Source organism: Nycticebus coucang, chromosome 14, assembly GCF_027406575.1.
Source record: "Nycticebus coucang isolate mNycCou1 chromosome 14, mNycCou1.pri, whole genome shotgun sequence".
Lineage (NCBI taxonomy): Eukaryota > Metazoa > Chordata > Mammalia > Primates > Lorisidae > Nycticebus > Nycticebus coucang.
Window position 1 is genome coordinate 50109372 of NC_069793.1, and position 24821 is coordinate 50134192.

At 39.0% G+C, this 24821-nt stretch overlaps 1 protein-coding gene across 1 annotated transcript in view; it reads left to right on the forward strand.

Annotated features, from left to right (window-relative positions):
* The window catches only part of RRAS2 (RAS related 2), an 82297-nt gene extending 64450 nt beyond the window's left edge, over positions 1-17847 (forward strand). Inside the window, exons 2-6 of the mRNA XM_053562822.1 lie at positions 9090-9177; positions 10595-10697; positions 10878-10986; positions 13027-13145; positions 16355-17847. Of these exons, the coding sequence (XP_053418797.1) occupies positions 9090-9177; positions 10595-10697; positions 10878-10986; positions 13027-13145; positions 16355-16442 (507 nt within the window). The 3' untranslated portion in view covers positions 16443-17847. The remainder of the gene's footprint in view (positions 1-9089; positions 9178-10594; positions 10698-10877; positions 10987-13026; positions 13146-16354) is intronic.
* Positions 17848-24821: the final 6974 nt, after the last annotated feature.

The window sequence follows — 24821 nt, forward strand, 5'->3', positions numbered from 1 at the left end:
CCAATAGGGTAGTTTTATAAGTTACAGTAGGCTTTTGGAGGAAGAGGAAAAAAGAAAGAAAAGCCCATTGTCTTTCTTCTTTCTCTGTTAAAGGTTTTGGGTCTATAAGGATAAAAGCTCCGCTTTGGGGAGCGGACACCATGAAATAAATGGTTTATCCCAGAATAATTTTCCCTTCACAGAGTCTGAAGCTTTTCTTTTTCTTTTTGACCTGCCTAAATGTTGCTGAAGATTCATTCTGGTTTAGAATTTTACTTTTTTAAAAGAGCAAGCATTGGTTAATAGGTTGGTGTGAGTTATCACATACTGCCATGTTCTGTCACTTAAATGCATGATATTCTACCTGGTGCTTCTGGGTGAAATTTAGCTTTTCTGAGACTTTTAATTTGGGATTGGAAGGAACAGTAGGAAGAGAGGTAAGTGTTTTGTTCCTAGAATATTTTTCAGACAGAGGCTAAAGTCAGGGAAGAGTGAGGAGGCTTGGATGTGAAAGGAGTGCCCCAAAGACAAGCTTTTCCTCTCTGAGAAATCTGGCTTAGAACTGACTCTGTCTTCTCAAAAAAGGAAACGAAATCATCTTCTCATTTCTTCTTGGGCCAGAGTCTGTGACTCTGCTTCAGAGTTTAGAACTTGAGGCTGATAACTGGCCAGGGCAATATTTAATAGTAGATTTTGTGGTCTGGCCTATGGGCATAACTACAAGTTAGAAAAAATTTTCTCTGGGGAATTGAGCACTGAATAACGGACTTAGAAACAAATTTCCTTGGTAGAACCAGTTTGTAAGTTGTTGTATTGTACTTTCGCTGGTATATACCAGGCCCATTCCTTGGCAGTCAAGTATAATTCATGAGGTACACATATTTTAGCTGAAATCGCACAGAAATCAAATGAAAGGCACTTGGTTGCTTCAGGCAGTCTGAAACAATTGGCAACATTGACTGAAATCCTCACTAAATTTTGTTAAAAGGGGAGCCAGACGTGCTGTTGTGCCCCTGTAGCCCCTTTGGGAGGCTGAGGCAAGAGTGTGATGTGCTTGAGCCCAGGAGTTGGGCATCTATGGAATATCCGTGAACAGCCCTGCCCTCCAGCCTGGGCAACATACTGAGACCTTGTCTCTTAGAAAAGAAACTAGAAGGTTTACTTGATTTAGCGTAGCTTTTATTATTCTGCATTACACTTCTGAGGGATAAATTATAGAGACACCTGTAATTAATGTAATACATGTTATATTAAATAAAATACTGACTTAAGTTAGGAAAAAAATAAGTACTAGAGTGAAGGAATATTAAGCATATTGGGAACTTCTGACATAAATATAAGGGAGGGTGTTGCAGGGAACAAAAGTTCTCTGTGACTTGACAGCTGCTGTTAAAAAGTGGCACAAGGAAGAGCCAGCTCTGGCTCACAGCTGCCTGAAGTTGCTGCAGCCTTCTCTAGTGTTACCAGAGGAATTTCCACTGCTGTTGTTTTAGAAATAGTGGCTACTGATAGCTAATTAGGTCCTTATTGTGCTCAGGGAAATTAATTCCTCACTTTCCATTACTATCTTCATAATTAAGGGGTTTTCCCAACAGCCAATATTTTGAGATTCTAACTGTGTGTAGGGTATACTGCTTAATGCCAAGAAAAGTTCTATAGACCATGAGCAAGGAAGGCTTTGGGCACATCACATCTAGTTTTATGTGTCCTGGGACATATGTAACAGGATTTTACATATGGAACTCTAATCCATATTAGCTTCTGTTGAAACCCCAAAGACTAAGAATAAAACAGTAGATGCCAAGTTATGGTCATATTCCAAGGACTTGTACAGAGGATAGCTTAAAATTGTTATTGCACATTTAGTCCCTACTTTCCTCCAGGGAATAAGTGTTGATTGAGAGTATGTTTTTGGAGAGAGCTGTTAGAGGTGGTGTGTTCTGTTTCCTTTCCTGCTTCCACACATAGTGGAGGAGAGAAAAGACACTTTTCTTTACACCCAGTCACACACTTGTCAGTTTGGTCTTGAAGCTTTAAGTGAGTACTGACGAATACAATTAAGATAATTATTGAAATTACAGTTGTAGTTCTTGGCGCTAAAGGATATTTATAATCAAAGAATGGTTGAAAAAAAAACAAAATGAGTTTTGTCTTAGATTTCATCCAGGACCAAGGAAAAACTCGCTCACAGAGGGGTTTGGAAAGAAAGCTTTATGCTTATGTATACCCTGTTTAGTTTAGCTCAGTGTATCAGTTATTCATATATATGTGAAAAAGTAAGCAAAGGAAATTTATAAAAGGAAATTGTAAGTATCAACTCTATGGTAATACGTTAAGCTTGTTATAAATACTTTCCGAATCACAACTTTTAACAATAAGACAATATTTGAAGTTTGGAAAAATCCAGACTGTTTAAGATGAGAGGTGTTGAGACTGTTTTCTGGGGGGATTGTTGAAGGCACTGCAGAGAAAGCAAGACATAATTTGGGCTTTACTGGTTATAATTTATTAAGGGCCTATTGCATGTCATCTGTGCTTTGTATGCCACTTTAGTATGTTTACTTTTCGCAATAGTTTTGCAAAGGTAATGTGATTTCCATCTCATAGTCGAGGAAATTGAGCTTCAGACAGGTTAAATGAGCTGCTCTAGTTCCCCACAGCTAGTGAAAATGGTAGAATCTGAATCCATCTGACTTGGACCTCAGGCTCCTTTCCATTCTGCTCCCCCCACAAGTAGCCCCACACACCTGGGATACAGTGGTGGGACAACCATGGGACATCAGCCAACGTGCCTCGCCCGGAAAGGAGAATGGAGGATATATAGCAGTCACGGGGATCCGCAGCCCTTAGATCCTGAGGGGCGACTTGGTGTGCTTTCCCTGACCCCTGAGAGTGGGAGCAGGTTCTTGAATCTGCTTTCTGGGAGGTTTTCCCTTTTCTGTTACCATTTGCTGCCACATCTGAAGTGGGCATCGGAATATGTCTTTCTTAAACTAACTGGTTCTCATCCTTTTCTGTTGAGGATATGGGGTTTTAGAGATGTAATCTGCTTACCCAAGGACTCAGAGAGCTAGTACTGAGTAGGATGGCATCTGGATTCAGATTTCAGGCTCTTTATCTCCAGTTTGGTCCATGCATTTTCTTGTCGTCATGCTGTCTCCAACAAGCATTTTATAAATATGCATCTATTAACAGACAGCCCTTAAAATGAAATGTTTTGGTTTATCATAATTTTAAAACGTTGTATGTGTTTTGTGGATGGAAATAATAGGGAAATGCTGTTTTAAACTGGAGAGGAACAGAGAATCACAGAATTTTTCATCTAGAATGTTTCATGACCCGATTTCCATTGGAAATATGGGTACAAGGAATGAGGTGAGCTGAAACTCAAGGAGAAATGAGTGGAATTTGTTAGTCTTTTTTTTTCCTCTTGTTTCTCTCTCTCTCGCTCTTTTTTTGAGACAGAGTCTTACTATGTCGCCCTTGGTAGAGCATCACAGCTCACAGCAACCTCAAACTCTTGGGCTAAAGTGATTCTCTTGTCTCAGCCTCCCAATTAGCTGGGACTACAGGTGTCCACCACAACGCGTGGCTATTTTTTCGTTGCAATTGTCATTGTTGTTCAGCAGGCCAGGGCTACTCAGTGAGCTACGGGCACTGAGCCGTTTCTCATTTTTTTTTAAATGGTCCTTTCACTCCTTATTCTATAGGCAAATAAAGGAGTGAAAAATTTGAAATTTTATGAGTTTTATTAAATAGCAAGAATTCTAGAATATGAGCTTAGGGTCAGACCTGGACTTAAGTAGTTGTCCTATTTATTAGTTGAGTAACCTTGAAGAAATAATGTAATTTTGTGCCTCACTTAAAAAAACTTGTAAAAGGAACTATCTATTGCAAGGGTCAGTTGTGAGAATCAAACAAGAAAATAAATGTTTGAAGTAACAGAATGTAATCTTATAATCTGCCCTTCACATGATAAATGCTCCTTCGTGGGAGACTGCTGTAATCGTGACCGAGGACATTGCACTTTTTATGGGAACAACGGAGGCAGGCGTGGAGGATGAGCGTGAGTGTGTCTGGAGAGGAGGACTGGTAAAGTGGAAGATGCCTTGGCCGAGTAGCCGGGAACCTTCAATTTTACTCCTGGACCTGCCAGTAATATGTTTAAGCACTAAGCAAGCCACTTTATCTCTCTGACAAAGTCCCTGCCCTCAGGAAGTTTATATTCTAGTTAGGTGGCTTGCTAGGGATAATAGTAATAAAGGCAAAAAAAAATTATAAGATATATATGTTGTTGAGAGATAGGACGGAAGAGAGTATGAGGGAGGGAGGGAGGAGAGTGGAGAGAGAGCGTGGAAAAGAGAAAGAAACGAAAAAACACTAGGGTCTTCGTTGATTTGGTGTGAGTAGAAGGAGGTGAAAGGTCAGGGTTAAAAAAGGATACCTCGGGTGGCGCCTGTGGCTCAGTGAGTAGGACGCCGGCCCCATATGCCAAGGGTGGCGGGTTCGGACCCAGCCCCGGCCAAACTGCAACAGAAAAATAGCTGGGCGTTGTGGCGGGCGCCTGTAGTCCCAGCTACTCGGGAGGCTGAGGCAAGAGAATCGCGTAAGCCCAGGAGTTAGAGGTTGCTGTGAGCCGTGTGATGCCACGGCACTCTACCTGAGGGTGGTACAGTGAGACTCTGTCTCTACAAAAAAAAAACAAAACAAAACCAAACAAACAAAAAAAAAGGATACCTCATCTTCTATGTGCTACCATCAGATTAAAACACTTTTTTTTTTTTTTTCGAGACAGTCTTACTATGTTGCTTTTGGTAGAGTGCTACCACAGTGCCTGGAGTCTATTTTTTTTTTTTGCCAGGGCGCACCCTTGGCATGTGGGTCTGGCACCCTACTCCTTGAGCCACAGGCGCCGCCCAATGCCTGGCTATTTCTTTGTTGCAGTTGTCATTGTTGTGTAGTAGGCCTGGGCCGGGTTTATTTTTTTCTTTAATTAAAATAAAATTTTTAATACAAAAATTGTTAAATATGTGCCAAAAGTGCAGAGAACACATACCCAGATATCCAATAGTTATCAAGATTTTCCCACACTTGTTTCATCTGTTTCCTTCTTCTCTACTCCCCTATCCTCCTTCTTTCCCCTTTCTATGCTTCATGGTTTTAGAGGACTCGTAAGACTTTCCTGAGAAAGGTACCTTCTCAGAAATGCCCTGTCATTTATTTACAACTCCCCAAGGTAGTACCTTAGATTTAGCTTCCTGTCCATTTTATTTGCAAGGGTAGTAGACTTACTTAACCAATAAGGCTAGATTCAAAGTTTCCCAGAATCTCCAGTAAATTACCAGTCCCAGTGTGTACACTAGGCACCACTCCGTGGCAGTGTTGGGAACTACACTTTTCACCGATAGTTCGGTGTCAGGAGAAGAAAGTAAGTTGTCGCTCTTGGCCACTGAATGTGGAGGGCAGCTCCTTCTCTTTTCTCACCTTCTTCTTTTCCTCTCTAATGTAGCTTCTTTGAATGGGGAGTTACTGAGTTGGCGATTCCCTTAGGAGGCCAAGCAGACCCCCTCTGGGGAATCTAATGACATATAATCAGGAATATCCTGCCTATCCCAATATAATACCTCATCATTATTAAGGGATTCTGACACTTTACCCAGACCAGATTTGTCAGGGGAAATAGACCTCCCTCTCTGAACTGGATAGTTTCCCTAATCCTAAATGTTTTTCTACATCTTCCGACAAGCTTAAAGAGACTGAAGTCCATTTCACTTCTTACTACCTGGGAGGCATCCTCCCTTTTGAATGTGGCCTTCCTTTTCTTTGGATCCTTCTGCGTGCAGCCTTTCATGTACCGCCAGGAAAGCACAATGCTCTCTCCGCCCTCTACCCCTCCTTTCCCCTTCAGTGTGCTCTTCTGAGCCCTTCAGTCTACCCTCCTCCCTGCCCTTGCCTGAACCTCCACTGTCTAGCTCAGTGTAATACTGTGCTTGCATTTTCCCCCCCTCTCGCTTTCTGCTACAGAACATCCTTTCTGTGCTGTGGTTGTCAGGAGGTACTGTTGTCTGGCAAATTGCTGGGGTCTTGTGTGTATAGTGAATGTACACATAGTACTATCTATATAACTGCAATACTGTCTAAATTTTGTTGCCTTCGGTACAAGCTCGGCATTGGCAGGTGATGCTGTTTCTGTTCTTTGACCTGCCTGTGCACTTAACATGCCTCACTGTGCTCCCAATAATAGTAAATGTTGTATGAAAGGCAGCGGGCTCTGTGAAAGTAAGAACCTCCTAATGGAGCAAAGAGTGTCTAGTAGGTGCTTCATACATAATGGTTGACCAGATGAGTGAAATCAAGAGAATGAGAAGAGTTGGCTGAAGAGTTTCAAGTAATGGCAAATGAGGCTTTGAATGGTGAACAGCATTTCACCATTAGGGTTTTGCGTACTATGTGAAGAAACTACTGAATCCTCTAAGCAGTAGAGAGCCATTTAATTTATATAACCTTGAGAGGTATAATTCATATAATGCAAAAAAGTACACAAAATCTTAAATGTACAGCTGATGGATTTTTACTTGTGTAATTACTGCTCAGATCCAGAAAATATTTCAAGAGCCCCAAATGAGGAACTTTTATCTTGATTAAGAACATTCAGATACCAACTTCTTGATAACACATGTAACTAAAATTGGAATTATTACACTTACTCCCAGGATTAGCAAATCTCTATAGCTGAATAAAAATAGTTCAGCCTTAACTGCATGACAAAAATAATACAGTTATTAACACTTATTAATCACCAGCATATCTTGGTACTTTGTATGTGTTACTTCATTTTACTTACTTCACAAGGTGTTATTACTATCTCTGTTTTACAGTTCTTGGAGTCTGGAGAGGTAAAGTGATTTGCCTCAGGTCCCATAGCTAGAAGTAGCAGACTTAGAATTAAACCCAGGACTGTCCACACTAGAGACTGATTTCTTATTGGTGACCTGCTGCCTCAAATATCTGATATCCAAGTGTAAGAAACAAAAATGTTATGTTTCAGGCTCGGCACATGTTACTTAGCAGTTAGGGCGCCAACCACATACACCGGGCTGGCGGGTTCGAACCTAGCCTGAGCCTGCCAAATAATAATGACAACCACAACAATAACAACAACAAAGTATCTGGGTGTTGTGGCGGGCACCTGTAGTCCCAGCTACTTGGGAGGCTGAGGCAAGAGAATCGCTTAAGCCCAAGAGTTTGAGGTTACTGTGAGCTATGGCACCACAGAACTCTACCAAGGGCGACATAGTGAGATAAAATATAAAATAAAATAAATGTTACATTTCATAACGTGAAACACCCCATAACATGTAAAGAATTCTAGCTATTAGTCATGACTTGGACATTTGTGAAAATATATTTAATATTTGTTTCATTATATTTTCAGCGTAGCACTTTTAGGCATAAATTGGGAGTAGTCAGTGAAATTCAGATTTCACAACACAAAGGCACTGCAAGAAGTATCAGATTGCTGTGGAAAAACATGTTTTTAGAACTAATCTTAGAATGTGTAAATAATGCTTTATCTAACCTGCTTAGTAAAAGACTGTAGTTTCATGTTTTTGAGAATAGTGAGCACAAAGAATATTGGTGTCAGTTTTATTTACTTTTTGGAGAGGTGTGAGTGCCCAAAAGTAAGTTCAGGATTGTTTTGATAGCCATTTTATTTTTATTTTTATTATTTTATTTTATTTTTATTGTTGGGGATTCATTGAGGGTACAATAAGCCAGGTTACACTGATTGCAATTGTTAGGTAAATTCCCTCTTGCAATCATGTCTTGCCCCCATGAGGTGGTTGTGGAGATGACTTCCTATGAAAAGTTACTGCAGGGGGTAAATGTTTCTTTTAAAGACTGTCCAGTAAGTCATGTTTTTAAGTGAAGTCATCATAAAAGAAATAGGATTATAGATACGGAATTCTTTTTTGTTTCTTTTTTTTAGATACGGAATTCTGTGATTAAAGTTACTCTTAAAATATAAATGAAATGTGGAAAGCATCCTTCAGACTAGTATCCTCCATTGCCCTCTGAAACCCAGGAGTTTCTCTTTACTGTCTGTTCAGAATATGTACTTCTTTCTGAGTAGCTTTCTGGTGTTTGCACAGGTCACCATGCCATGGAAGTGTCAGTTAAGAATGCCATTTTCCTAGAGCCAGCAGATCTCACTGCCAAGAATCCTTGCCTGAGGAAAGCTGAACTCTTGGTGCTGGTTCCCAGCAATAAGCTGTCTTCCTCCAAGTCATTCCCCCAGATTTTGTAATGAGCTAGTTGGGAAAATGGGCTTTGAAGAAATCAGTCCAGAGTAAAGGAGAGATATTCAGAACAAAAGGAGGATTATGTCAGTGTCCTAGTTAGTGCCTTTCTGTAAAGGCGAAATACATTCTCTCAGACTATTTTCTTTCAAAAATCTTTTTTAAAGAAAATTGTGAAGTGTATGCTAAGATTCTTCCTTTCTTACTTGTATAACTTAACTGTCTTTTCTTATGGTGATAATGTTGGAAGACAATAGAGGGGAGGATTTGGTAACAGAAGAGAGAAATAGAATTTAAGATAAAACAAAGATAGCAATGAAAGAATAAGTTTGAGATTCCTGAAATGATACTTTCTTACTATTAGCACATAAGATGGCTGAAAGGGGGAATACCATCCAAGTGGGCGATGAAATGTCTTCATGTTGTCTCCACTTCTTTTCAACTACTTCATGTTCTTAGGACTGATTGTTATAATCATCTGCAAATTCGAATAGGTCAGAATTGCAACTTTAATTGTAACCTAGAACTTGAGATCTAGGTTCTTAACCTTACATAATTGCATTAGATCCTTTGCAGTCTTCATGCATATTTCAGATGTGAAAATTCAGAGATACCTAGTACCTTTTTTTCACTTGAGAGATGCTCTGAAGAGATTTCATTTAGTGCATAATTGACGTAGTAGGATAGACTCTAATACAGTGAAAATGTTTTGGTTAGGTCTGGGTAAGTAGAATTGTTCAAGTTACATGGGTACATTGATAGGCAAGTAATCATAACTTGTAAAATAATTTTTTTTTTTTTTTTTTGCAGTCCTATTTTGTAACGGATTATGATCCAACCATTGAAGATTCTTACACCAAGCAGTGTGTGATAGACGACAGAGCGGCCCGGCTAGATAGTAAGTAAACTTTCTTTATGAAAGTTTGTGTCATCTTTTTAAAAAGCAAGCTCTGATGTTTTGCTAGTTTAAATAGTTTATTTGAAGTATTAGATGATCTCTCTCAGTAGTTTTGACTGATGAGTCCACATATTGGACAATTTTAAGTATACCCCAGTCAATGAAAAGTAAAACAGTAATTGAATTGATCTTATTCTGGTGAAACTAGTTTTGTTGTAATTTGTTTAAGTTGTATTTGTTGGGATGGTTGGAAAAAAAGTCACGTCTCAACTCTTCCTGCCTCAAAAGGCTAAAATGGGTGAAGTGGGTATAAAAAGAGTTCAATATTTATTATCTTAACATTGACGGGGTGCAGAGGCCTTAACAAATAACATTTTGTAACTGTTAAACATCATACCTCTCCACAAAAGAAAGCCCTGTTCTTCCAACTTGTATGATTCTTTTATTCACAGAGATCAAGAAGTATAATACCTTTAGTAATTTGCACTAAATATGGTATGTATATATGGTGGTCCGGGGGTGTGTGTGTTGGAGGATACAATTCAAATTCTTTCCTGAATTTACAGGTATCTTCTTCAGTTTTTTCCATGTAGGGGATAAAACATTGTAGGTGATTTCAGAGTGGAGTCAGACGACAACTCCATCTGATTAGATATGTTTGGTATTTTTAAGCTTTTGTTTGTTATTTTTTTTCTTTCTTTTTTTAAGACATAGTCTTACTTCTTGGCCCTGGGTAGAGTGCTGTGGTGTCATAGCTCACAGCAGCCTTGAACTTAGGCTTGAGCAATCCTCTTGCCTCAACCGCCTGAATAGCTAGCCTGCCACAATGTCCGGCTAATTTTTTTTCCACTTTTAGTGGAGCCGGGGTTTTGTTTTTCTGGAATTCCTGAGCTGAAGCAATCAACTTGCCTCTGCCTCCTTGAGTGCTAGAAATGAGCCACTGTGCCTGGCATATTTTTAAGCATTTAATTAGTATGCTAATATATTCTAATCATAAAGCCATCTGGTATTGATGACGATAAACCCTGAAACTCTCTGCTAATTAGAATATACAGCAAAGCCTCTGTAATTTGACTGCTTAGGGGCCTATGACAAACTGGTCAACATATGGAGGTATTCAAAATAAAGAAGAAGGCCTAATGTACTTATATGTACATGTGGTGCATGTCCAGACTATGAAAATTATGTCAACTTCAGGTGGTCCTGTAGGAGGGTGGTCATCTGTGGAAATTCTGCTGTATTTATCCTTAGTAGTGATAATAAAGTACTAAGAGAGAAATGTTGTTTCCTTACTATACCAAGTATGAGGCTCTCTGAAGGACCCCAATGTATGGGGCTTGCCCTTGTGAGGAAACAGTTTATGAAATGAACACAAAATATTCAGTTAAGATTTATTGTTTTTTTTCCCCCCCTCTAGTTTTAGATACAGCAGGACAAGAAGAGTTTGGAGCCATGAGAGAACAGTATATGAGGACTGGTGAGGGTTTCCTGTTGGTCTTTTCAGTCACAGATAGAGGCAGGTTTGTATCAATATTAAAATGTAGATCTGCTGTTCCTGTCTAGATTTCTAGACTTTATTGAATTTGGGTGGGATTTTTTTTTTTTTATAGAAAAAGGAAAAATAAGAAACTACTAATTGGAGCATGGGACTTGGTGAATTCTGACACTTTACCAAACTGATTTAATTTTTTCTTTTTAAGTTTTGAAGAAATCTATAAGTTTCAAAGACAGATTCTCAGAGTAAAGGATCGTGATGAGTTTCCAATGATTTTAATTGGTAATAAAGCAGACCTGGATCATCAAAGACAGGTGAGAGGGAACTTCATTTCTGGGAAACCAGTTGTTGCTGATCATGTCAGTGATCTGATAGATTTACTGAAATAATTATAAGACCCATGATCAAAAAGCTTTGCTACATTTTACTTAAATATTTATAGCTGATTCTGGCACATTGATCTTAGAGAAGTCTCAACAAATAAAAAGTAAAAAGAAAGATTTGGGGAAGTTAAATTTTTCAAAAGGTTTTACACAGATTTTAGAAGACTTTATAAACCTGCAAAGATTTGTAGTAGCCCCATTCACATGTTATTATTTCCTAGGTAACATCCCAAACTCTACTTTAGTAAGATAATCTTAAAGTTACCCCTAATGGCCTAAATTATTTAGTATTAATAATTAACTTCATGTAGACCATGGCTCTAAATTACAGTATTTGGATTTTTCCTAAGTCACTTTAATGACTAAATTTTCTCATTAGCTAGTTCTAACACCAATAGCCTGTAAGAAAGAATATTTTTAGTATTTAGTTACAGGCTAGTTTATTTTTCACTTGTTTTTTTACCCACTTAATTGAAATTTTATTATTGAAAAAGTTTTTTGGTATATATTACACACTCATCTTTTTGAGGGGGAGGGGAACCAGGTCAGGTCATATGTAAATTAAATCAGGCTGGTCTCGAACTCATGAGCTCAAGCAATCCACCTGCCTTGGCCTCCCAGAGTGCTAGGATTACAGGCGTGAGCCACTGGGCCAGGCCATAATGAGCTAATCTTAAATTACCTATATACAGCATCCTCAACCTAAAAATATTAAATCCAAATTGCTCCACAATCTGAAACTTTTTGAGAAGCAACGTGATGTCACAAATGGAAAATTTCATACCTGACCTCGTATGATGTGTCCAGTCCAAACTGTGTTCTAGGCACAAAATTACTAAAAATATTATATAAAATTACCATCAGGCCATGTGTATAAAGTGTTCATGAAACATAAATCATGTCTAGACTTGGGTCACATCCCTAAGATACCTCATTATGTATACATTATATTATATATAAATACTGTATTTCAAAATTTAAGAATTTAAGATTTTCAAAATTCCAAACTCTTTTGGTCTCTAACCTTTTATGTAAAGGCTTGTGAGGACCTATGGTCCTAGTCATAATTCGTTTTTCGCCCCACATATTTACAAGCCTCTGGGGAATGTAATGATGAAGAAACCCTATGGACTCTGAAGCTTATGCTTCTTTCCATCCTCACCTTTTGCTATTTTCTCCCTTAGCTTACTGTATTTCTAGCTATACCAAGCTTCTTTTAGTTCCTTGAATTTAGAAAGCCTATTTGCCCCCATGGTTTCACAAAATGCCATTTCCGCTTCAAGGGTACTTCCTCACACCACCTCATCCCAACTCCATACTCTTTCTTTAGTTCTTAGCTTCAGTATCACTTCCTTATAAAAACTTTCTGGGGCGGTGCCCATAGTTCATTGGGTAGGGTGGCCGGCCACATAAACCGAGGCTGGCAGGTTCGAACCCAGCCCGGGCCAGCTAAAACAATAATGACAACTGCAACCAAAAAAATGGCCGGGCATTGGCTCAGCTACTTAGGAGGCTGAGGCAAGAGAATCACTTGGGCCCAAGATTTTGAGGTTGCTGTGAACTGTGACACCACGGCACTCTACCTGAGGGCAACATAGTGAGACTCTTATCTTATTAAAACAAAAAAATAAAAAAACTTTCCATGACTTCCCCAATAGTTTTATATGTGGTATTTTCATAACACTTGATACTTTTCCTTCCCAGAATGCAGTACTGTAGTATTTAAAACTTGTGTAATGTCTAGCTTGAAATACTATTGTGTGGTAGTATTTCCATCATCAGAAGTATGTTCTTCTGCTTTGTTCTGCAGAGTTGAGCTTTAGTTTATGATGAGCTATTAAGTGTTTTAGTTCATTTAATGATAAAGTAGCTGACCTCTGGCTGGATTGTTAGCACAATCTGTGGACAGGATTAGATGGAGCAAATCTAATTGTTAATAATATATCTTAAATCCAACTTTTGGAATTACAGGTAACACAGGAAGAAGGACAGCAGTTAGCTCGACAGCTTAAGGTAACATATATGGAGGCATCAGCAAAGATTAGGATGAATGTCGATCAAGCTTTCCATGAACTTGTCCGGGTTATAAGGTAAGGAAAACACATTGTAGAAGCTGCTTTAATCAATTACCATTAAATGTTTTTAGTAAGAAGGAGAAAATTTTATATAGGGAATGATTCCTTTCTAGGGGTAAGTGCACATGGTGTGTTAAGAATTTTAATTCAGTACATATTCTAGGCACTTGAAGTATATAAAATCTGAAGTAGAAAGCATATATAGAGATTTTGAAAAGAATAAATGAAGATCCAAAAGTCATGGTATGAATATAGTGAGGTCAGCGGCTAACATTTGAGTGGTAATCTTTGTCAGATACTGTGCTAAATGCTTTACTTGTATTACTACATTCTGTCTTCAACCATAGCCCAGTAAGATGAATACTTTTGTTTTATCCTCACATTCAGATGAGAAAACTGAGGCACCAAGAAGTTAAATAACTTGTTTAAGGTTTTAGACATCTTAATTGGCAGGACTGGAGCTTGAATTCAAATCTCTAATTCTGGTGTCTGTGCTCTTTGTTCTGCTTCTTACCTGACTCTTCCCCAGCCAGAGTAAGCCCAGGAGTAGAGATTTAATAATCCTACAAGGTGTGAAGTATAACATCCCACACTACAAAGAATTTTTCTGTTAGATGGCCTCCCTATGGTTTAGAAAGTGTTAATGGATTCCAAGAAGATTGGGGTGATGGGTGAGGTCTGGTAGAGTTGCTATGTTATGTTTGTGGGTGAGGAAGATCAAGTTACTTAAGTGGTAGAGTTTGATTTGATTATTTGGAGTCTTGGTGGCCTGGCCCTTACTGTACCCTCTGTTCTGTAAGTCTACTGGTTTTCTCTGCTACTTAGTTTGACAGGAATATGCAGTGCTCTTTGCATATTGTGTCAGAGGTGCATTGACACCTGAGCTGTGGTCTTTTTGTACTTGTTAGCCTGTTGCCAGGGATGTGCAGAGGAAAAAAGCAAAGATGATAAATTTGGGGCTCAAAATAGTTTTTAAAAAATTCCAGTCTGTGGCTAGGTGAGTAGGGCGCTGGCCCCATATGCCGAGGGTGGCGGGTTCAAACCCAGCCCCGGCCAAACTGCAACAAAAAAATAGCCGAGCGTTCTGGCCGGCGCCTGTAGTCCCAGCTGCTCAGGAGGCTGAGGCAAGAGAATCGTGTAAGCCCAAGAGTTAGAGGTTGCTGTGAGCCGTGTGACATCATGGCACTCTACCCGAGGGCGGTACAGTGAGACTCTTTCTCTACAAAAAAAAAAAAATTCCAGTCTCTGGGCTCGGCGCCTGTAGCTCAGTGGCTAGGGTGCCAGCCACATACACCAGAGCTGGCAGGTTCGAATTCAGCATGGGCCTGCCAAACAACAATAACTACAACCAAAAAAAATAGCGGGTGCCTGTAGTCCAGCTACTTGGGAGTCTGAGGCAAGAGCATCGCTTAAGCCCATGAGTTTGAGGTTGTTGTGAGCTGTGATGCCGTGGCTCTCTGCCAAGGGGGACATAGTGAGACTCTGGTCTCAAGAAAAAAAAAATTCCAGTCTCATTCTTTATTGGGTACAGAGTTCTGGAAGTGGATGGTGGTGATGTCGTCCAACAGTGTAAGCATACTTAATGCCTTGGATTGTACACTTAAAAATGGTTATGAGTGAAAATTTTTGTTACAAGTATTCCTCACCCCCTATGTTACAAGTATTCCTCACCCACTATGTTATAAGTATTCTTCACCCCATGTTCCATTTCATCTAGTGTTAAAAAACTTATGAAAAGGTGCCTTCATAGAATAATTATTACTGCCTTTTTGAAATAATTTGTCTTGTTTTCATCCCTAGGGTCTATCCTTATCCACTAGTGAATCAGGAATGAGGAGAGGACGGAAGAGGAGGTTGTTTTATTTTTGCTTTGTTTTTTTGAGACAAGAGTCTCCAGCTGTCACCCTGGTGGCATTATAACTCACAGCAACCTCTAACTCTTGGGCTCAAGAGATCCTCTTGCCTTAGTTTTTCTATTTTTAGTAGAGGTGGGGTCTCTCTCTTGCTCAGGCTGGTCTCAAACTAATGAGCTCAAGCAATCCACCCGTTTCAGCCTCCCAGAGTGCTGGGATTACAGGAGTGAGCCACCTTGCTCAGCCTTGTTTTGTTTTAAGACAGAGTCTTACTCTGTTATCCAGGATAGAGTACTGTGGCATCAGCCTAGCTTACAGCAACCTCAGACTCCTGGGTTCAGGCCACGCTCCTGCCTTGGCCTTGTGAGTAGCCGTGCCCACCACAATGCCTGGCTAATTTTTCTAATTTTAGTAAAGACAAGGTCTCGTTCTTGTTCAGGCTGGTCTTAAACTCCTGAGCTCAAGTGATCCTCTTGCCTGAGCCTTCCAGAGTGCTTGGATTATAGGAATGGGCCATTGCACCTGGCCTGTTTTTTTTTTTTTTTTTTTAATGCCAGGTACTCTTAGGTGTATTTAAACATGATAAGGCAGCAGTTCTCAACCTGTGGGTCACAACCCACAGGAACTGTATTAAAGGGCCGCGACATTAGGAAGGTTGAGAACCAATGTAAGGTGTTTGATCTTTATAGAAACTGTGAAGGGTAGATTTCCATTTTTCCTTTCTGAAAAACTGAGGCTCAGAGAGGTCAACTAACTTGGTCTAATATTGACTTTAATAAGTGTCAGAATAGGAATAAGAACTGCTTCCCATGTAAGGGTGACTTCACTCACTCATACTCTAGTGATGGATGTTTATGCTTAAGTGTATCTTAAGAGTCATGGAATTTCATATTGAGAAAGGAACTTAGAGGTTGCTGAGTTCTGATTCAGGATTCATCCATTAAAGCAATTTATGGTGGGCCCACACCTATGGTGCATCTTACAAGGTACGTGTGAAATTTACTAGGTGTAGAATATAAATGTCTTAACACAGTAACTAAGAAAATGCCGTGAAGGCTGTATTAACCAGTTTGATGAAAACATTTCAAATTGTATATAAAACCAGCACGTTGTACCCCACAATTGCATTAGTGTACACAGCTATGATTTAATAAAAAAAAAAAATAAAGCAATTTAGCTCTGCTTATGCCGATATTGAAGTATATGTACCCTTTTTTTGAGGATTGGGGGCAAATATTTGCTTTGATCCCTAGTTGAAATTTAACATTGAAAAGCATATGCACTTAAATTAGACTAGTCCCAAAACAACTTACATATGTAATAGTAGATTACCAAGAAGGCAATTATATTTTAGATTTTTTTATTTTACAGGAAATTTCAAGAACAGGAATGTCCTCCTTCACCAGAACCAACACGGAAAGAAAAAGTCAAGAAAGGTTGCCATTGTGTCATTGTCTAGAATCCCTCGAGTTTTAGCTACCAACTGCCAGGAAAAGCCCTCGTCTTCTCCTCCGTACAGTTTACATCGTGTTGGTACCTTTCTAGCCTTAGACAAATGATCACCTTATTAGCCTTAGACCAAGATGCTGGCTAATCCCTTCCATGAAGCTAATACAATGGCCATTTCCACACAGATTTAAAGGAAACACTAAGGCTGCTTCAAAGATTATCTGATTCCTTTTAAATATGTCTATATCGACAGACACATTCTTTTTTAAAGCGCTTACATTTTAATAGAGATGAATCAGTTTTGGAACTTAAGCTATCTGCCAGGTGGAAGCCACAGGTTGTGAAATAATTTTTAACTTCTGGAATCATACTGCCTACTGTTATTCTAAATAGAAATATATGGAATTTTTTTTAAATGTGAATTTTTGCCTGTCTTTAAAAATTTCAGTGTCAAGTTTAGTTAACCTTACATACACTGAATTGAATCTACACAAGCGAGACATCTCAGACCTTTACTGATGCTACAGCTTTTGTTTTCCAGTGGCCAAAATACAAAATGCCTATTGTATTTATGGATTAAAAACTGGTTATGAAAACCTTTGTTATTACTCCTATTCTTGAAGATGATAATATTCCTTGTGGCCAAACATTTGAACTCATTCTGGACTTAGGCATTTCAGTGTACTTGATTTTTTTTAATTTAACTCTTTTCATAGTCATGCTAAGGGTAAAAATGATTAATACCTGTCTGTCTTCCTTTTCAAGTATTTCTGGATAAACTGTTTTTGTTTGATGTAATATAAAATATGGAATTGATCTTTCCAGGGTCAGAGATGATTAATGTTTTTGCTATATACTTTTATACATTATTTTCTTATCAAACTAGTTAACAAGTATTTTTATATGTTTGTAAGCAAATATGCTTTCACAGCATACCTTGTGTATATGTAAAGATACGTATTTAATTCTCACTCTTCACTTTTAACTGACAAAGAAAAAAAAAAGCGGAAACTACAGGAACTGTGGTAGAACTTTTACTTGCTGGTCTGGTCTTGGTTGTACCCACCTTTGGCCAGTCACGTATCTACTCAAGAAACCTCCCCAATAGAGTACAACAGGATGGACTCTGAAATCACTTTCAACATCCTCTACTAGATATTGACTGTTATATCAAGTATTAAGTGTGTAAAGCTTTTCATTGACAATTAGTATAACTGTGGATGGCTTCTGATTTTGCTTTTAATTCTGTGGATTGTGTTTAAACAATTCAAAAGTATGTTACTGATTCTCAGATACTAAGTGATATTGCACAGTTGTCACTTTATTGAATGTGTACAACAGTCCCATGAAGTTTATAAAGCATACCCTTGTATAGCTTCAGGTGCTAGAATTAAAACTGATCTATTATCACAAAATTATGCTCAGTTACTCACTTTGTTTTAGTGGTTTGTAGAGGGAACAAATGTTAGATAAAACTAATTTAGCAGCTCTGTGCCTTCTCTCCACAGTGCTTTAGGGTTTGAATCTAAAAGTCCACATTGATCATTCAGCAGGTGAAGTTGATGTGAAACAATTTGGCGTTCTTAGTGATACCCTGAGTGTTTCTTTAAGTTGGCATTTCTTAAACTTTTTCTGTGAAGTCCTCCTAGCAAAGAGCCTAATTATAGGGGAAGGTGAATAGATTCCAAAAACCCCTCTGAGGATGAAGCCCAAAACAGCTGAGGCAAACCACACAATACATTTATTTGAAAGCTAATAAAAATAATAGAATTTTACACTCTACTTCATAAGTACATGGATATAGAAGTACCTTTCCTTTCAAGTATTCTGCCTAGGAAGATACCACCTTTATCCTGTGGTTTTTAATACCATGGTACTAACATATTCTTGGGGTAATACCTTGATGTGGGAAAAATGTTTTGTCACAGGTAACTGCAGATAATAAGAATGTTGCTTACATAATATTGAGATTTAACGGAAAGCCCTTGAAAGTTTGTCTCGATTTACTTTTTTTGAGATAATTTGCTTTACTTTGAATTTTTTACAATTTGCTTTACTTTGAATTATTTTTGTTGGTACATCTTAAAGTTCCATACCCTTTTCTTTTGCAGTTATTTAATCTATTATTAATCTTATCTAGTGAATTTTTATTTTAGCCTCTGTTTTATTCTTTAGAAGTTTTATTTGGATCTTTTTTTGTCTATATTTCTCTCCTCAGTATGTTGATGTATTCTTTTTGAACAGCCCACCTCAGCTGAGTTCTAGAGAATTGAGCGCTAATGGCTTATCTGTTGTGTGTCATGGTTAACTTCTCACCCAGGCATCAGTGTCTTATCCCTGGGAGAATTTATAAAATGGGCACTCAGCTTTCCACGGGGCTCAATTTTCTCAGGACACGCTGGTTGAGAAAGCCTGCTTTGAATATTTGAACATTGTTACAGTAGGCGTTTTGATGTCTTTGCAGATCCCGTTATTTCTGATTTTTGGATTTATTTCTATTGACTAAATTTTCTCTAGTTATGGGTTACATTTTCTTGGTTTTTCACCTGTTGAGTAAGTTTTAATTAGATGCTGGACATTGTATATTTTATGTTGTTTGGTGTCTAAATTTTTTGTTTTCATGTGAAGAATTTTGGGATTGATTGTGGTATTCAGTTACTTTGCTTAACTACATATCAGTTTGATCCTTTCAAATCTTCTTTTTAAGCTTAATGCATTCTCAAGTAGCATTTTTCCCAGAGTAGTTTAGCTCTTCTACTAAGGAACGGCCCTTTGGGGGTCTCTACTGAATGCCCTGAGTAACTGATAAGGACTCTCCAATTTGGCTTATGCTAAGTCAATTAGTTCCCAGCTCCATGTGAGCTATGGGCACCCATTCTATTCACAGCTCCTGAGTCATTCTTTGCCCAACCTCCTAGAGTTTGACCCTATATATGTGTATCTTAATATTCAGCCAAGAGTAAAATGACCCTATGCATGTTTTTGGAGTTTTTTGTGCAGCTCTTTCCCTTTCAGAACTTTGTCCTGAAACTTGGATGCTTCAAACGTTCCGATGTCTAATGTCTATCTTTTCCTCTCAGGGAAACGTTTGCGTCCAGCTTGGAATCCCCCACCCCTTTATAGTCTGCAATATGCCTCCAGGTAGGAAGCCAGGGCAGTCTTAAAACTTACCTTATTGTTTCCCTTCCATCAGGATTGTAATTCTGTGCTGTCTCTGGTATATAATGTCTGAAAACATTTGTCTAATGTATTTAGTCCACTTTTTTAATTTCCTAAAGCAGGAGGGTAAATCTGGTTCCTGTTACTCCATCATGATCGGAAGTTAAAGTCTCTCCCATTTGATTTCTATTATGTAATCAGAGGTGTTATGTGGCTTTTTAAATCTCTGATTTGAAAAGTTTTCTCACAAAGAGCGTCCAATCTCATGGCATGAATAGTCTTTGTCTTTCTGGCCATTTGTTCACCATAGCTGGTGGTTGGCACACATTTTCTGTGAGAGGGACGGATGGTAGGTAACATCTTGGGCTTTGCAGGCCATATGGTCTCGGTCCCAACTACTTAACTTTGCCATTATAGCACTGAAGCATCCGTAATAATGTATAAATGAATTAATGTGGCTGTGTCCCAATAAAACTTGGTTTGCATGCACTGAGGTTTGTGTTTCATATCATTGTCCAGTATGCGATGAAATAATATTCTTTTACATTTGTTTCCCAGCATTTAAAATTGTAAAAGCCATTCCATACAAAAACAGGTAGTGGGATATATTTGACTTATGGGCTGTGGTTGATCAAACTTTGTTTATAACACATTGAGTACTTGAGGTTACATTTCCAATGTTGTAATGTCTTATGCCTCTTTATTTATATGAAAATTCTTTCAAACAGGATTTTCTGTCCTAAGAATTTTTTCCCTATATTGTTTCTTTAGGGATTTACCACATTGCAGGGTTGGGCATTATGCTCTTATAGATACACATGTTACATCAGTGATTATCTAAGTTTGAGGCTTCAGAGGTTTGTAATATAAATTCATCCTCTACCTATCATTGGGATTTTTGTTTTTTTGATTTCAAAATATTATAGGGGTACAAATGTTCTTGGTTACATGGATTGCTTTTGTAATGCTTGAGTCAGACAATAAGTGCCCATCACCCAGGAGGTGTTCACTGTAGTTGTTCGGTAGGTTTTTGTCCATACCCTTCTGCCCTCTACCCCTTGCTTGGTTTCCACTGAGTTTTACTTCCCTCTGTGCACATGCACGCTCATGGTTGGTTCCGATTTCATAGTGAGTACATGTAGTGTTTGTTCTTCCACTCTTTAGGTACTTTACGTAGGATAATGCTCTCCAGTTCCATCTAAAGTGTTCAGAAGGCATTATTAACTCATCCTTTTTATGTCAGAGTAGTACTCCATGGCATACATATACCACCTTTTATTAATCCATTCATGAATTGATGGGCACTGGGTTGATTTCACATCTTTGCAGTTATGAACTGTGCTGCAGTAAACACTTGAGTGCAGATATCTTTTTGATAAAATGACTTCTTTTCTTTTGGGTAAATGCCCAGTAGTGGGATTGCTGGATCAAGTGGTAGGTCTACTTTTATTTCTTTGAGAAATCTTTATGCTGTTTTCCATAGAGGTTTTATTTTACTTTCAAAATTTGATGTAACAAGGATGTGCATGCTTACAGTCTAGCCTGCTCTTTTTTGTTTATCATCACTTGCCTTATTTTAGTTCGTTTTATTTCCTTTCCCATTGGTATACGTTATGATCCCATTGAACAGATAGCTGGTAGGCAAATAGAAGGAGATGATAATCAAATAATGGTTATTCTCAAACTCTTATCACTTGACTTCTTAAGGGTAACTGGTGACTGCTTGTTAAGTTTAAAAAAAGAAAAGCAGGGTGTCTGGGCCAGGTGAGGTGGATAAGTGGATCCCCGGCACACAGTGCTTCACAGTCATGGTCACGGCATCACCAAGTGAAGACTTACAGTAGGGTTTAAAAATTTGGCAAACTGGGAGGCGGAGCAAGATGGCAGCCGAGTAACAGCTTCCTTGCATCTGGGCACCGTGAGTCTGGAGATATAGGACTCCAGGCATCTCTGGCTGGTGGGATCTGCCTATCATCACCCCTGAGAGGATATAGGGAGTCAGCGAGAGACTTCTGGACCCCAAGAGGAGGACTAAAACAGTGGAAAACCGGCAAGTGGTCACGTGTGTTCAATCCGTCTAAACCCGCCTGCAACTGTAAGTTCAGTAGCAGTGAGACTGCAAACCAGAAAGGCCTTACCTGTGAACTGTTTTGGTGTCTTTGGACTTGGCACTCAGCTGAACTGCCTTGGGGAGAGCCTGAGTGGGAGTGCGGAGAACTTTGGCCTTTGTCTAGGGCCCAAGTCTGAGCCGGTGAGCCAGACGGAGCTAATAGTGTTTGGCTCTGGGTCACAGGCAGACATTGTGAGCGATCTGCCCCGGCAAGCTCCGCCCTCAGGGTCGCAGAGCTGGAATTGGGTGGGAGCTGGTAACCCAGCAACCAAGTAGCCTAAGGGCGGGGTCTGAGCCGCCTTGCAGCCCTAACCCTCGGGGGCAGAGGGAGACCAGTTTTGACACACAGGGTAAGTGGATAGCCACTTCAGCAGTGATTCCAGTGACAAGCACTACCCTGAGAAAGCTTCTGCTCAGTAAGTGAACAAGTTCAAAGTGCCTTTTAAGTGGGCTGAAGAGAGATTTAGGGTGTCTACCTGCTGGGGTTTGAGAAACTAGCAGCCTCCAGTCGTATCAGAACTGTGATTAACATCTCATACCCCAGAAGACCACGTGTTGCCCAGACAATATTCAATAACATATACATACTGCTTTCTTTTTGGTTGTGTTTTTTTTTTTTTTTTTTGGTTTGGTTGTTTTTGTTTATTTTGATGTTGTGGATTGTTGTTTTGTTTTTCAAGTTCAACCTTTTCCATACAGATCCTTTTTCTTTCTCAATTTTTCTAGTTTAATTATAATTTCCCATTGCTGCCTATTTCAATAATTAGAACTTCATTTTTGTTAGTGTTTCTACCGCTATTATATGCTTTTTCCAGCCAATTTTATCCCGTAAAGTTTTCTGTTTGCTTGTTTTGGTTTGATTTATAGCATTTTTGTCTTTCCTCTCTACTTGGTGGAGGTGGGGTACTGTGTCTGATCAGGTTAGCAAAGAGCTGCTGACCTCAAGGGAATCACCCAACTGGGCACCCCCAGAAGGTGTATTTTTTTTTTTTTAAGGTTGTATCAAAGTACCCTGCTGTACACCTATATTGCTCTCTCCCTCTTTCTGTGCCTCTCTTCTTTTTGTCAATATTCCTTATACCCACCCCCTCTCCTTTCTCTATTTTTCTTCTTTTTTCCTTATCACTCGGTCCTCCTTTCTTTCATCCCCTTTTTGCTCTTCAACCTTCTCACCCTGCTGGTCCTATAACCCTTAGTCCACAGGCACGAGAACTTAAAGAGCAAGAGGAAGTGAAAGGAAAATTAGGGCAAGGAAACAGATAAAAGAAATCACCCATGAGGAAGAATCAGCAGAAAACTCCAGGCAACGTGAAGAACCAGTCCAGAACAACCTCGCCAAGGGACCATGAGGTAGCTACTGCAGAGGATTCCACCTATACAGAAATGTTAGGAATGACAGAAAGGGAATTTAGAATACACATGTTGAAAACAATGAAAGAAATGATGGAAACAATGAAGGAAACTGCTAATAAAGTGGAAAATAACCAAAAGGAAATCCAAAACCAGAATCAAATAAGAGATGAACGATATGAAGAGTATAAAAAGGATATAGCAGAGCTGAAGGAAATGAAACAGTCAATCAGGGAACTTAAAGATGCAATGGAAAGTATCAGCAACAGGTTAGACCATGCAGAAGAAAGAATTTCAGAGGTAGAAGACAAAGTTTTTGAGATAACTCAGATAGTAAAAGAGGCAGAAAAGAAGAGAGAGAAAGCAGAACGTTCACTGTCAGAATTATGGGACTTTATGAAGCGTTCCAACATACAAGTTATAGGAATCCCAGAAGGGGAAGAAGAATGCCCCAGAGGAATGGAAGCCATACTAGAGAATATTATAAAAGAAAATTTCCCAAACATTACCAAAGATTCTGACACACTGCTTTCAGAGGGCTATCGGACCCCAGGTCGCCTCAACTCTAACCGAGCTTCTCCAAGACACATTGTGATGAACCTGTCCAAAGTCAAGACAAAAGAAAAGATTCTGCAAGCTGCCAGGAGTAAGCGCCAGTTGACCTACAGGGGCAAATCCATCAGAGTGACCGCAGACTTCTCTAATGAAACTTTCCAAGCAAGAAGACAATGGTCATCTACCTTTAATCTACTTAAACAGAACAATTTCCAGCCCAGAATTCTGTACCCTGCTAAGCAAAGCTTCAAAATTGACGGAGAAATGAAATCATTTATGGATATACAAACATTGAGGAAATTCGCCACAACAAGACCAGCTCTACAGGAAATACTTCAACCTGTTCTGCACACTGACCACCACAATGGATCAGCAGCAAAGAAAGAACTCAGAAATTAAAGGACAGAACCAAACCTCCACACTGATGCAAAAGATAAAACTAAGGAATGGACTCTCACCAAATAAGACGAATAGAATACTACCACACTTATCAATTATCTCAATAAATGTTAATGGCTTGAATTCCCCACTGAAGAGACATAGATTGGTTGACTGGATTAAAAAACACAAGCCATCCATTTGCTGTCTGCAAGAAACACACCTGGCTTCAAAAGACAAATTAAAGCTCCGAGTCAAGGGTTGGAAGACAATTTTTCAGGCAAATGGAATTCAGAAGAAAAGAGGAGTTGCAATCTTATTTTCAGATACATGTGGATTTAAAGCAACTAAAGTCAAAAAAGACAAAGATGGTCACTTTATATTGGTCAAGGGAAAAATACAACAAGAAGACATTTCAATTCTAAATATCTATGCACCCAATTTAAATGCTCCCAGATTCTTGAAACAGACCTTACTCAGTCTGAGCAATATGATATCTGATAATACCATAATAACAGGGGACCTTAACACTCCTCTTACAGAGCTGGACAGATCCTCTAAACAGAAATTAAACAAGGATATAAGAGACTTAAATGAGACCCTAGAACAACTGTGCTTGATAGACGCATATAGAACACTCCATCCCAAAGATAAAGAATATACATTCTTCTCATCACCACATGGAACATTCTCCAAAATTGATCATATCCTGGGACACAAAACAATTATCAACAGAATCAAAAGAATTGAAATTTTACCTTGTATCTTCTCAGACCATAAGGCACTAAAGGTGGAACTCTAACAAAAATGCTCGACCCCACCCAGAGGCATGGAAAC